This window comes from Columba livia, chromosome Z (genome assembly GCF_036013475.1).
Source record: "Columba livia isolate bColLiv1 breed racing homer chromosome Z, bColLiv1.pat.W.v2, whole genome shotgun sequence".
In the NCBI taxonomy this organism is placed as follows: Eukaryota; Metazoa; Chordata; class Aves; order Columbiformes; family Columbidae; genus Columba; species Columba livia.
In genome coordinates this window covers 12262313-12278014 of record NC_088642.1, presented here as the reverse complement: position 1 = coordinate 12278014, position 15702 = coordinate 12262313, and the positions used below count along the sequence as shown (strand labels likewise).

Genomic DNA, 15702 nt, shown 5'->3' with positions numbered 1-15702 from the left:
TTAAAACATACATTGTTATAAATGCCATTAAGACAAGCATATCTCAATTTCACTTAAAATTAATGAAGCAAAATATACAGACATTTCTATTTCAAGAATGTGGAATAAAGCTTGACATTGTAGGACCAAATACTACCCTAAAATTAAAAAGTAAGGCTACAAATAGGGAAAAATAGACTAAACCTCATGATCGTCACATGCTAGAGAGCGTCCGTAATGAAGTAAACAGGCTAGATTGTGGAATAATTTTATATGTATATATATCATAATTAGCATGCTACAACGAGACAAAAATATTCTGGAATCACCACACTTGACTTTAAAAGTGCCTGTCTCTGTTAGAAAATGTTGCAGTTTTTCCAGTTTAGATAAGCATGAATAAATAAGTTAAAGTAATAGTGGCTCATGAGTTTCAATGAAAATTTACTATATTTTGTTGGATAAACATCTTCATTCTGAAAATTTCTATATTCTATTCAGCATTGCTAGTATGTTTGATGGTATGCAGAACAGAGACAATATACATTTTTCACCGTGCAGTTGTCAAAGTCTGGCTAGCTCCTTGATCTCTGCATTTTATTTATTTAGGATGCTGGGATTCTAGAAAGACAGAAAATATTTTACTGAGATCTGTGCACCCTGTAGTAGGAGATGAAAAAGAAGACCCTCAGAACTAGTTCATATGAACAGTACACCAGCAGGACTACGTGAACAATACTTCTGTTTCTAGGGTACCTAACCAGACATCTCAAGATTTCAAGGATGTAAAGAGAGAAGCCTGTATTTTGTCTTCAGAAACAAGAAGGTAAGTAATGCAAGTTCCTAAGCAAAGACATAAAGCTTCACCTAGGAACGTATATTGGGACAGCTGCTTTTAAGGATTTAATAACAATATCATCATTATTAAGATATAACAATATGGTTGTCTTTCCTGCAATCAGTATTGCAGACAGGTGATAAAGGCTTCCACTTCTCTCCTTTTCCTATTCACCTGTCTTAGTGGTAGCCTCAAATGAATACAACGCATAACCGACTTTTCTACTACAGCACAATATTTTTCACAGAAACAATTCCAGCTAGAACAATGTGGCATATGTCTTCGTGTATACATGTGATTATGAGTGAAATGAACATGTTAGTGAATGAGCCTGAGTGGGTAAAATAAACTTGCTTGGAGATTTTGTAAAGATCTGTCACCCTTTCTTACCAGGAAATCCTGCGATGATTTTTTAACAAAAATTTCCTGCGTGATTGTATTGGCAGACATCTCACGCTTCTGTATTATGCCCAGAACAAGGCAGTTAAGACCATGAGTCTTACCATTAACACATACTTAGGGCTGTTACTACTTCTGGAAGTGACAGTAAAATAATTTCAAATTAAAGTGATATCTTTGTTTGAAGTTAAAGGTGTTTTCCATGTCCCAGTTGTGTCCCAGACCACAAAATATACTTATTAGACTGTTTATTTGGGAGGTAATAGCTCTGAAGATGCCTTGCTTGACAGGGTGCTGTTCTACCTGTGAGTTTCACGAAATCACACATCTTAGATATTTGACTTTAGGGTAACGTGGAAGGCTAGTGAGATAAGTCAAATAAAAATTAATTTCAAAGAAAGGTACTGGTTTCAGTTTGTTTTTTTTTTTTTCTAAAATTTTCTATTCAAGATAGTTTTCATATGCATATTCACATGTTCTTTCACCACCAGTATATCCCTTTGTGGTCACTGTGCCAGAGCTTTCAAATACTGCTGAGATTTCACAGGATTCTCAGGAAAAACAGATGCTGAGGGAGAACACTTCAATCAACTTACAGATGAACCATTATGGTCACATTCGTTCTTCACAGGGAGAGGAAAAAAAGATCAAATTTAACTTAATCATATGCTTTCTTATAAGCAGCTTGTAAATAAAATGTAATGAAAAAAAAAACAGATAAATTTGAAATTCACACTCTTGCTACTTTTCTTCAGCTTGTAGGATTAGAACACAAGATACTTAAGAAGAGTCTGTTTATCCCATATTTCAACTATTATTACTTTTCGAAAATTATGAGAAGTTCTAGGCAAATACTCTTTCATGTTGATCTAACTTCAGTGACATTAACTGGATATCTAAGAGAAATTTTATTTTTTCACAACAGAGAAGCTGAACAGAAGTTGCATAAGGATTTCAAGTTTTCCACATAAAGAAAATCAAGGCTTTACGAACTAGAAATATTAATGAGTTATAATGTCCATTCCACACTTTACCTCTGTTTCTGCTGCATGGGCTGCTGTCTCATAGCCATATATTGCATGTCCTCTTGTAGTCGATTAAGAGGAGAGTCTGGCTTGACACGAATCCCATAGTAATGATATTTGGAGTTTCCCCTTTATGAAAGAACAAGAATGAAAAGAACAGTCACATTAGTTTTATGCTACTACATTACATTATGATTTCTATTGACTGGAAAATAAAATCCACAAATCAGGCATGACTCTCTTACCTGTTTTACATGGGTGTCAATCTACCACCTTTGGGAAATTAATTCACTGTCTTAAACAAATATTATCCAGAATTTTAACTTACAATCCACTTGAGTAAGAAAAGTGCAAGTAAATACGACTTATCTAGTCATGGAGAAACACAATTCTTAGTACTTTCCTAACAAGAAGCTACATTTGTGTTGATGAAAATCTCCAGTGTATTTGTCAAAATGTAAACAGTCAAAACCAGAAGTATAATAACATCTGGAAAAGCAAAAAACTGTTTAACATTAACAGACAAAACTGACAGAAAACCACTGTAATATTTAAATACAGGTTTTACTGATTTTTTGACTAGCACACAAATTTCTTACTCATAACTATTACTTATATTTTCTATTATAGTTCAGGATTTCCTTAACACAAACCTAGTTCCAAGCCTTCTGGTCCGTAACCCCATGAAGATTGACCGTATGAGTTTTCCAAAGGAGGCAGCATTGACTGGATCCAACTTGTGTTCCTGACAGTGTCGCAAGTAATGGTTGTAAAGGGTACTTCTTGGAAGGCTCACTCCTTCTGCAGTTTCATAGTTGTCTAAAAGCCACTGAAGCTATATCACACACAAAACAACAACAACAACAAATCATTATTACTTCATTAAAAATCTCTTAGCCATACAGTATTAACTTATGACAGCTCTAAAACAATTTTTCAGATCTATTAAACAATTACTTTCTTCTTCAAACACTCCTTAAATGCTAGGTATACCATAGCACTTTAGGATCTTCAGAATTACCAGGAAACAGCAGAACTCATTGCACTTGTGACCTCAGATAAGTGTCCACTTCTCAAAATATTTTTGATTCAGTACCACACACCAATACTTGATAAAGATATCTATGCTTTGGAGACAAACTGTTAGTACTGCAAAGAAATAAAGTAATTGTGAGTGTAATTTAAATCAGTTGCAGAAAACAAACTACTTAGTTAATTAGTTAATGTATTTGTAAACCTTGAATATGTTACTGTTTTTCTTTGCCTGATGATAAAAAAACATTACGACACTTATCCAAATAGAATATTTTATACTCTCAAATACACACACAAAAAAAGCTATTGCATGTAAGTCAAAGAGCAACTTAGATGATATTGAAAATAACTGGTACATTTCACAGTATGGTTGGGACTGGAAGGGGTACAATCCTATTCAGTTGTAGCCTGTTTGCCTTTGACTTTCAGGAGGAAGAGATTCTTGAAAAAATATTAACTTTTTCATGTAATTGTGGTAGTTAATTCTAGACACATGCAAGGAAAGACTTTTTATGTAAGATCATGGGACTTCCCAAGTAGTGCACACTCACAAAACACCTCTAGCTGTCACTGATATACAAAAATATAGAAAGGACAGTTTAATATCCTAGCTTTAACATTACACGAGAATGACAAAATAGATTAAAAATAATATAGGTTGATGACACATTTAAATTCCACTGTTCTGGATATGCTACTGTTTTCCTTGTCTTTCCCCAGTACTTTCCATGGCTTCAGTTCCTTCAAATTTTCCTTTAGATATAGCTTGAATGATTCACAAATTTAATCTTCTGTTTAAATGTTATTTCCCTGTTTTCCTAAGTATTTCTACCAAAATATTACAATGTGAATACTCAAGCTTGCTAAGATCAGAGTTCTTACCAAAACTCTGGATTTAATTCAATTATCCAGTGAAAATGCAAACTGAGGACGTAGCCTCTTCAAGACTTCCTACAAACTTCGCTGAGCTAGATATTCACAGAAATGCACAATAATTTTCAATTTGGTCCAGCAAAGCAGCAACTAGTATAACTAAAACACAAATCATTAAGCAACAATAAAAGATACACATGGTCTATGTGTTAATTCCTTTGCAGAGTTATTTTGTGTTATAACAGTGCACAAATTCTGTTCCATCCATGTTCAGTGTAACTTATCATGAAGAGAACATGAATATATTTGTGTGCAACAGTCATAAAATGTTTCAGTCTGGACCTTTTCTTTATTATTAAACTGTTACGTAATACAGTACAGATGATAACAAGTATATTGAATTTATAGTCACAGTGAGAAATTCACCAATGCAAACTCAAAAAACTTTCCTACAATTTTTAGTCTAGACAATTCAAACCCCATTTCTATATTTGGTTGTTACTGAAAAATATGCCCATAACTTTTGGCTCTCAAATGTAAGCTCTAGAAAATCACACAGGTATAAGATGCAAATGCTTCCAAAACATATAATATTTAGCAAATTTTGCAGGTAATTTTTCATTTCAAATAATCAAAATGAAAAAGTACAGTTCGTCCTCTATATATCATTTATCATATCATTATTTTAAAAGCCTTAACATTCACAACTGCTTTCAAATTGAGTATCTGCCATTTTGAAATAAAGCTGAAGAAAAAGCATAATTGTACACATTAAATTTTATCTGAAAGTAATAAACTTATTTCACTAATGACCTGATGTAAGCCTGTCTAGGCTTAGAAACAAAGGTAATTATATATTTCAACTGTTGTATTATACATATATTTAAAGTCTATTATTACATCTATATTTACATAATACATATTTATATAACATTTGTCATATATTGTTACATCTCTAATTTAATCAGAACAGACATGGAATTTGAAGTATTTCTGTTTTCCCTAAAGGGAAAAGCTTTGTCAATCCCAAAAGACTAACAAACAAAAAATAATTACTTTCCAATTAAGTTCTGTGTGTAGCATTAAAGACATTTTCCTCCAGATGGTTTCTAACCTATTATGAATGACTTTAAGTGCACTTCATTAATGATATGAATTTCTAACAGATGTTACTTCAACCATAAATTCAAAAAAAAACCCAACCCAAAACAAAAAAAAACAACCAACCAATCAACCAACAACCCCCCCCTACAAAACAAAATAAATCAAAAGATAAGGGGAATATAATAATTTTGTCCCTGGGTGGAGTTAGTTAGTAGCAAAAGCTTCAAGTAATTACTTGCTAGATTATAGCCTGAAAGAAAAAGTGCAGTTAATACATTATTTTAAAAGAAAAATTATCTCCAAACATTAGAAAACTATTGTAAACAACTTAACCCCCCCTATTTCTCTACCAAGATGAAATACAATTCTAAAACTGAGTTGTTCAGGTTTGAATCCTGGCTTTGTAGTTTGTAGTATTGACCATACTGTATGGGTTAAGATGGGTAAACGTATGAAATATTTACAGAGTTGGACCTGTTAAATTGACTGTGACTGCAATTAAGCTGCAATGTTTATAAAGCATTCAACTATCAATTAACTAAACAAGTCAATCTCATGCAGAAATAAATCAGGAAATAACAGAAAACAGAGGAGAAATTACAGACTCCTTAAAATGAGCACACATGAATTTAGGCACAGAAAAAATTCTAAAAACCTCATGGAAGTACCAAAGGGGAAAATCACAATCCCAAAACGAGTATTTTCCCACTACTTAATGTAACATCTGTAAAGTGAAAGTTAATTAAACACAAAATTTAGAATTATATTTTAAAACTTATTAAACCGAATTATTTAAATAAATGCTACACCATTATAAGTCAAAATCAAGAACAGATTAAGACTAAATTTGAACTTTCTTCATACTGCCCTTACTTGAGTTCAAAGACAATAAGCATTGCTCTAAAAACAGGTAAAACATCCATTACATTTGAGCTAGATAAAGGTTTTCCAAAATGACCAAGGCTAGGAAAGACTGATTGCCACAAAAATATGTGGGTTTTTTTTCTTTCCACAGAGTTAAAGATACCAGAAAAATTTTGAAAAAGACTTCACCACAGTCAAGAAATAAATATTACAACAAGACTTAGCGGTTGGATGTGAATCTCATTATTAGGACAAATTGTGAATAGTACATAGGACCAGGAATGAGTGCAACATAGTTTACTGGGGCCCAGCAGCTTATCTTGTAATTTTTCTTGTTTTTTTTACGAAGATTCTGCACTTCAAAATGAGATTAAATGCAAACTTATAAATAGTTCAAGTATTCCAACTCTTAACATGTATTTCCAACACTTTACAAAAAAAGTTACAGTGCCTTTAATAAACGACATTTAAATGATAGTTTTGGTATTATCTATCTACTATTATTTAAGTAATAATTTTGATACTTTTTATTATTCAAAACAATTATTTTGTAAACATCCGAGGTGGAATCTTCTCTAAAACATTTTGTATAATTTCTGTAATACAATTCTCCTCTTTCAATATTGGCATTTTACAAATGAAAGAAAAAAGTTTGCTTAAAATTTCCACAAAATAATTCTAGTTTTGCCTTGGACATAATCAGAGCCATACAGAAAAAATCCAAATGCCAAACCCAAACCTGCTAAAACATACATTTTTAATTTGATTTCTGAGGGACAGCTTCTACTGCCATATTCTTACATTAGGATCACAAATCAAACTTAAATTTCTTTTCTAAAACAATAAACAAATTTTAATTAATATAATAAGGCTGAGAAGGTAAAAAAAAGAAAGATGAATGCAAACTAATCAACATGGCAAAAATACAAAATACAAAGCCACAAATGTAGACAGGGGAAAAACCAAAACAACAACCAAACAAATATTTCAAGAAAGGCTAGTAATCTAGTAACTTACAAAGCAATATTATTAGTTATGTAATAAGTTTAAAATTAACTATTGGCCTTTTTCCTTTAAAGTTACATACGATGGGTTTATCAATACATTTTGAGATCAAGTTTTTACCCAAATATCTTTTAGTTTCACAATGGAAAGTTCTTAATTGTAAGATTTGCAGAGTAAGAACAAAGGAAAAGGCAGCTGAGTAAGACATATTTGTGTGCTTCAAGCTAAGAGATTGCTTTCATTTTTTCCCAAGTCATCAGAACGATCTTTAGGATTCTTAAGGAATTTCATAATGAACATAATAAAATTCATTTATCCAGAATATATGAAGAAACAACGAAAAATAATCTAAATATATTGCTTATGCATGCTGTTTATTTCTTCTCTTCCTCTTCACATGCCCCAAAATTAATATGGAGTACCTTGACTTTGCTTTGTAGACAACTTTATTTAAAATGTCACAAGCCAGATAATTAAGAATTGTTTGAACTTTATATTGAAATTTACACTGCAATCTGCAAAACAGTCAAATGTGTTAACTTCTCTTAACACAGGTGTAGAGCATCTGAAACAAGTAACACTCTGCAATATACCATAAAGACATTTCATCTGACAAAATTAAGCCATGGGAGATGTAGTAGAAGGTTACAAGCAACTAAGATGAGAAGAATAAGAGCAAAAAGTAGTAAAAAAATAAAACAAACATTTAGAGGCAGGCTAAGCATGCAGAACAAGCAAGAGAGAGTGTATGTGAAGAAGAGACAACTTACATGGCTGTTGAGAAGAGAGCTTCTGTGAGTGGACAGACCATCAGACTTTTGCAGTGTCTCAATCGCCATTTCAATCTGATAATAGATGTCATTAAAAAAAGGACTCAAGACGAGATAGTAAAAAAGCCTGATCAGAGAAGTTTTGACAGGTTGCTTACAGATCAATAGAAATGCCTTCTTTATTCCTGGCTATGGTATATGTTCTACTAAAAGGCCTCGTTCCAGAGTCTCAGTGGACACAAACCTCCCCAATGAGGACAGAAAGGCATTTTGCTTGCATATATACTGCCAGGTCACAGCCTCAAAGTCTGTTTTACCTTCCAACCTGCTCAGGAAACTAAATAAGTAGATTAACTGGTGAGCTGCACTGTAACAAAAATAACCCTAACAAAAATATCATTAATAAAATAGAAAAATAAATACATCCCTAAAGAGAATTTTAAGAAATCCTCCATACGTTTTCCCTCCAACTGTATCATAAAGAGACGTGCACAGATTGTAATAAGAATTGAATTAGAAACAAAACTTCAGCACTCTGGAATCAAATCCCAAACCAAAATAATTCAATAGCTTTTCCACCATTAGCTTCACTGAGACAGGACATCACCCTTACTCCTGGCAGCACTCTTTGAATATCCCAAGCTGTTAAAGTAAATGGAAAGTCAGGAGTTGCACAGACTTTACGATCCAGCCTTCAGAAAAGATGATTTGTTCACAATAATTTTGCCTTTTAAAAGGAAAAAACATCACTACTAAAATACAAAGTAGTATTTCATTTATTCAAATGAAAACGTGCAAATACTTTCACATCCTTTCCCATTCTTTTCTTTTTTAATATCAATGGATATTTTGATCAGTTTGATAATAACAGCATTGAAGAAAAAAAATTAGAACCTAACTGTAATTTAACTGCAGAGCTTGACAGGCAAAAACAACAATGAAAATGACAATGGGATGCACAGTAAGAAAAGGCATGCAATTAATTAGCTACATTAAATGGCCAAAATGAAAGCAAGGGAAAATACCACCTGTACTTTTCAAAACACTCATCATGCTCCACATAGATATTTTTTATGACCCCTCCCTATCCTACTTCATATATCACAATATTACGCACAATTTCACTGGCATAATTTATCAATATTGGCTAAATTCACATTCTGTATAGCAAAAACAGAAAAATACTGCACTTGATATCTGAATTTACTGTACGTATCAAATTAGTTTCTCCCCTTTTTATGGGGAAACTGCCAAGAATCTCATTGTAATAATTGTGTGGGATCACTTCTGTCTCTCTCTTACAACTGTTTAATATTAGCTATACAAGCTTTTTTATAAAAAGTATGCTATTGAAAATAGGCAATTACTATGTAAGAAAACATTTTCACATGACAATAATGTTTTCTTTTAATATTCTGTTTTCTTCTTGCTTCAGTGGAAAATATTGTGTGGTAAAAGTATTCAATCATAAATGAAAATCAAATTTTAAAAGCATGAAGCATGCTAAAAACTACAAGCTTTAAACATCATCATAGTATGGTCAACTTCCTATACACTGTAGCCATAGAACCTCCCTTCTTAACATAATGGTACAATCAAACAACAAAGACCACATACACATTTAAATCTGAATTCTGGATCTTAGGTTATTGTTCCAAAACGCCCACCCCCCAGCAGTACATTAGCACTGAAGTTACACCTCCTGCTGCTCCTTCCCCTACTGCAGGGCTGTCATTTTGTCACCGCAACTTGTGGCATTGTTTGCTCAGAGAACCACTCTGTTAAAAAGTAGTTGTAACTGTACTTGAAAAAGTGGCAAAACAAATGACACATATTATTCAATGCCATATTGTTTCAATGCCTTTTGTTTCATTTTTGCCATTTGGGGGATTTTTGTTCCTGGGGTTCCGTTAAGTAGATTTCACGGGTACGGCCAATGAAGACGACAAATCTGTGTTCACTTTTACTGCACAGCATAAGCCAAGCAGTGCTGGTCACCACGAAAACATGTTAAATTAATTCATCAAGCTCCGAAAGACATGTGATCTGTTTAAAATGAGGCTTCCCCATATTCTACTATGACAATCTTCTCAAGAGAAATTACTTTTTCTACTAAGTATTTTGTTCAGTATTTCTAGTCTAAATTTTGATAAAATGAACTTTCAGCTTTATCTAACACATACCTATCTCTTTAATGACAGATTATTTATAGTAAGTTGTTCTGAGGATGTCAGGATATAAAGAAAACAATCTACAGAAGTTTAAGCCCTAAGGTTTTGCTATTAATCTGGATATCCCACAATTTATTTTCTTTCCCTGCTTGCATCTGCAAACCACCCTCCACCAACAGCAAAGCAGACAACTTTAGGTGGTATCTTAAAATTCAATTTATCGTTGCATCATGTTCAAAAAGACAGCTCCTGTCTATCTCCACAGGATGTGAAATTCTAAGGGAGCTTACATCACATGATCAATTATGAAGGAACTAGTAATTCATCATACATGTACAAGAAAGATTAATTTGGTGCAGCTAGCTCAGTCCTAGGTATTTGTGACAACTGTGCTTACCTACATAAGGTGTATATACATCATGAAGTCACCTGAAGCTACAGGATAAATGGACTCAGGGCTTTCAAAAATGTGACACTCTCTCTTAGGATGCCACAAACATTATTTACAGTGGCTTTTAATTCTGTTTCAGGACAGAGTATTCATGTATGTCATACAGTTTTCTGAAACTTATGCCAGAGGGCTGTGTTAGGCAGACAAGCTTACCCAGGAAAAAGAAGCTTGAAAAATGAAATAGTATTGACCACATCAAGGGAACTCAGGTCTACAGCTGGAAGAATTATATTTAAAATATTTGCATGCCTCACAACAAACCTGTAGCAGCACTTTTAAAAAGGTTCTACAAAATTTTGCTCAAGAGAATGAAACAGTACTATAAAAAAGGCAGGATACACTTTTAAGTTTTCCAGAATGAAAGAAATGTAAATACACAGAAAAGAATAAAAGAAGATGTAAAATAGGAGTGGTATGCTGACTTAAGAAAGAATGCTGATAAACCTTAAAAACTTAGAAAAAAGCTTTTTTCTCCTAAAATGGATTAATTTCTAGTTACAACATCCAAGTTTAATATACATAATAGATGTTGGTCAATATATCTGCTGCAAATGCACACCTCCAGCAGTCTGCATGCACAAAAGGTACGCATACTGACCAATGAATATAATATGTTTTCTAGTTATTACAAAATAATATATTAAGTCAATGTTGGGGAAATAGTGCACTTAACAGCCATAGGCTGGAAAAATAAAAAGTGTTTGTAGTTTAGGTCAGATTATTTTCTCCCTCCCAAATTTTCGAATGAAACATTGCTGCTTGTGTTTATCTTCCTTGCTGAATGTTTTCAAACATACGGTCAAATCACCATCTCTCCCCTGGATTATTTGAATACCTCATCTCTATTATACACATATTCAAACGGATTCTAAACTTCCTTTCTTCATAGTTATTTCCCCTGTACTTGGTACAAACACTTAAAGGACAATTGTTAAGCTGATTGTACGGGCTTCTAGAACATATATATTCCACCTACCACTGAAAAACACATAGAAATGCACTGGAGATACACCAGAAAATTGAAGTTGAGAAGTTAAAAGTAAAGTTTAGTTCAGATTATTATTAAAACCGAATTTGAAAACATTCATGGCAAGACAGCCTTAGAGAGATGCAGAGTGGCCATTTAAGAACAAAAGTGTATTTAATCAGAAACAAAAAACTCCAGTCCTTTAGAAACGTGATGCCTCTATGCCACTGATGATCAAACTGTTATGAGAACATCAGTGGCAAGTCACCTTGCATCCAACCTACGCATTTTCAAATAAAAGGCATTAATAGAAATTCTTCTCATAAATTCAACTATGCCTATTTTTAATATCTTATGATTTGAAAAAAAAATGTGTTTCTTACACTATTTTTTAATTGGTAATGGGAATGCTACAATGGAATAAACTCAGTTTCCAACAACACTACATCTTCATTTTTGATACATCAATATCAGAAAAAAATATTCAATTGCCAAAACTGGCAACAACCTATGAGATGCTACAGAGCTTTTTATGCAGAAAACACACCATGAGCCCATGACTAAAAGCTGAAACCAGACTGTATCAGAAGAGAAACCAGGAACATAGGCAGGTGAAGGCAGAATGCAGACAGGGTAGGTGTGCCTGACCTTTCTAGGGTCATTCTCCCTTTTCCCCACAATCTTTGGCTTGTGAAAAGGGCAAAGTCTCCACTTAAGGCATCACAGTGGAGTAGCAAGGCACTCAAACTGGCAAAGAAACACATAAATCATTGTGGCCACACAGCTGGACTGAAATCCCTCTGTTGGGCTGGAAGAGAAAAGGAGAAGCTATGATGCTCCACAGGTCTGGTTGATAAACCAAAGCAGGAGGAAAAGTCTTGGAGGCAGAGGTTTATAAAAGCACCAGGTCCGCAAATCCTCTAAACTTCCCACCCTCCAGTTCATGCTACAGAAATGTTGGGTTTTATTTTTTGTTTGTGTTTTTAGCAGCATTAGTGATTAACCACTCTTATGGCTCATTTAAAAGCAGAAAAAAGCCAAGAACTAAAAAAACCCATTATCTGCTTACTTGTATCCAGAAATTGATGGCTTTTTTCACTAAAGATGTCACCGTGCTCAATTGAAGTAAATGTCTTGCTAGTATAAGAGTACAGATCAAACAATCTAATAATCCTTTGTAGCATAAAAATCTGTACATATTTGATTGGATTGGATATGGTTTGTGTTACACTAAAATGGATCCAGCTAAATAAAATTTACAAGAAAAGTTGGGGAATGGAAGAGGAAAAAGTTCCTATACCAAGATAGATATTAATGAATAAAATCTCATCTCAAACTATTTTCCACATTCTAACCTCTCCACCTTTAATGGATGATTGAAATATGTGTTACTTTTTGTTCTTAAAATAATTATACTTCCACTGAAACCATATTAACAGGATATGATATTTACACTGGGCCTTCTTCTTGTTCTTCCTCCATTAATTATGACATATTTTGCATAGGTACCATCTTTCCTTTAGAGGTAAGAGCAAATTTTGCACACTGTGCTTACTACCAGTAATAATAATTTGTAGTGATACATTATATCCATATTAATTTTACTTTTATTTTCATGGACAGTTATATTTGCACTGAAACAGGACAAATTTATGCAACAGCATAGGTCTCATCATTGTAAATGACTGATGAATGACAACTATAATTGCAGATCAGTCACAAAACTTGTTAAAAACCAAGACTGATAGTTGGGAGCCTCTCACTGGCTGACAAGCAGAAAAACAGACTTATTACAAGAAATCATATGATTTTTTTAACCTTGTGATATTATGAAATATGATGATTAGATAATTCTGTTTTATCACAAGATACGTCCTCAGGCAGTTACATATGGAAAAAAAAAAAATGGAAGGTGATTTAGAGTTCACTATTAACAGGACAATACAATTTTCTAGTTAGTCTCTTAATTATAGCTTCCTCTTTTTAATGATAGCTGCCAATAAACCAACCAGACAACTCTTTCATACAGGTTTCAACACAGAAATTCATTTCAAATACATATCCATTTAGGTTAAATCACTTCTTTTTCAATGCAATCACAATTTATTCTTGACTAATCCACATATATTCACACAACAATGGTAATTTTAGAAATCTGTTTATGTACCTAGTATCTTATATAGAAGGTCTTATAATCTGAATCTCTTTCTGTTTCAGAGAAAAAAAATCCTTTTTAGTAGCCAGAAAAGTAGTTTAATAGGTCAGCAAAGGATATAATGGGAGGAAGCAATGAAATTGATGGAAATGAAAATAGTAAAGACAATGTTAACAAATGTTCTTCATGCATACTAACATAAACCACCACTGTAGATACATGGGAATAGTTTTCACAATGCACAATTCTTAATATTTTGGCTATTAAAACGCTGCTATTGCCTGCTGTAGCTGCAGGATACCTTTCCTGAATCAATGTTCAACAGAAATCAAAATGAATGAAATGTTACAAATGAAATATTAGCTCTTCATTAAACCCAAAGCAGAATTCAGAATTACATTAAACCATAAAGATAATAAAGTGAAGACAGTCTTAAAGTAGCAAGCATTTAAGCCTCTTTTATTGATTTTTTTATAAACCAAATAGCATATCTGGTGAAAAGTAAAATAGATTTTAAAGTTTTGTTTATCTAAAATATAGTTAATATAATGGACTTAATTTATACTTTTTACTTTTAACCTGAAACTGGTTTGTTTTTTTTTGTTTATTTTAACTTAAGCTAGATCTATCAGAAGTAGACAACATCAGTAATACAATTAATTGATTTGTTACAGAAGGTAGTGATTTCATCAGTGAGAGTGAATAACAAACAAACAAATGATGTTATCAGTTGAAAAGAATAAATAGAACTTGTATCTCTATGGCCAAAGTAAAGAGAGCTCGTGACAACCACATGTGTTATTGTAAGTTCTTATTCTTTTCTATATCCTTTGTCTCCATATGAAACTTCTCCAAACAAATTCAAAATTCAGAAATATTTTCTGAGTAATTATACTAGCAAACTAGCCTGGAAACATATTATTTTGATATCTCAAATAAATTCTCTACCCAAGAATGAAAAAAGTCATGATGGTAAAGATCAAATGAGGATCACAAGTGAAACAAGCTCTACCTATGTAACGTGCAATCTAAATAAAATACTACATTGCTCTATTTTGCATTGTTTAATTATGCCCTCTAGTAAAACTAACACAGAGTTAGTGCTTTAAAAATTATAGTTTAAGCTGAACCTTTTGTGTTTCAATAGACTCTTGAATATTTCAGCTGTTCCATGCATACCAAGAGTCTAAAATTATAAAATCAAAAATCATGTTGTGTTCCACTTCCTCAGTAAGGAATGTAGTGCAAGTATATTCTAAAGTCTCATACTTACAGAACTACACTACACATAATAAACAGAGGAAACATACAGAGGAAACTATTTTAGTGTTAAAAATCTGATTTAATAATTGTAATCTAACTGGAAGTATTTTTTTTAAACTTCTTTCTAAAGGCAAGTGATACAGCAGCATAGCAGTCACTTGTAGCAACTGAAACAGGCTATTTCATTGACACATGAAGCAAGAGAAAGAGGTTGCTGAAGGCATGACCCTTAGATTTTGGCAAATTTTACTTCCAATTTGGACAAATAAAAAAAAATATTTTAATTTGCAAAATATAGCATGTAGTTATGATATCATTCAAATAATTCTAGGATATCCAACTTCAAAGTAAGGCCGCTATTTTTCGTTTGTGTTTACTGGATGTATTTAAGCCTCACTTGATTTCACATTCAGTTAAGCATATCTACCAACCGAATTCTATTGTCAGTGAATAAAACAAAACTTACAGCACGATATGCAAGAAACAAAAAAGCATTTGTTCATATTTGATTAAGGAGAAAGCTAGCACGGTCTCTAAAAGAGGCAATACTTGGGTTCAATGGCAGAACAATTTAAAACAACTAAGAAAACAAACACATGAATATCATCACCATTTAAGTATTTAAAGAAACATCACATTCCAAATTCCATTTTGTCTAGAAGACCTATTCCTTATTTATGCCTATCATAAACTCTTTGTTTTGCCTGTACTCGGCAATCATAAAGTCAGGTGAAAATTTCCAAGAAATATCTTCCAGATAGGTAAAATGAGAGAGTACTTTAAAGGAGAAAGCAAAACGGTTA

General features: G+C 32.8%; 1 protein-coding gene across 5 annotated transcripts in view; it reads right to left on the bottom strand.

The window, feature by feature from the left end:
• The window catches only part of RFX3 (regulatory factor X3), a 117069-nt gene that overhangs the window by 24202 nt on the left and 77165 nt on the right, over window positions 1-15702 (bottom strand). For 4 of the 5 annotated variants that reach the window (XM_065047229.1, XM_065047230.1, XM_065047232.1 and 1 more), the window contains 3 exons: window positions 7893-7967; window positions 2895-3076; window positions 2251-2370 (listed from right to left, as the gene is read on the bottom strand). In XM_065047229.1, the coding sequence (XP_064903301.1) occupies window positions 2251-2370; window positions 2895-3076; window positions 7893-7967 (377 nt within the window). The remainder of the gene's footprint in view (window positions 1-2250; window positions 2371-2894; window positions 3077-7892; window positions 7968-15702) is intronic. The other variant, XM_065047231.1, reaches the window with a different exon arrangement.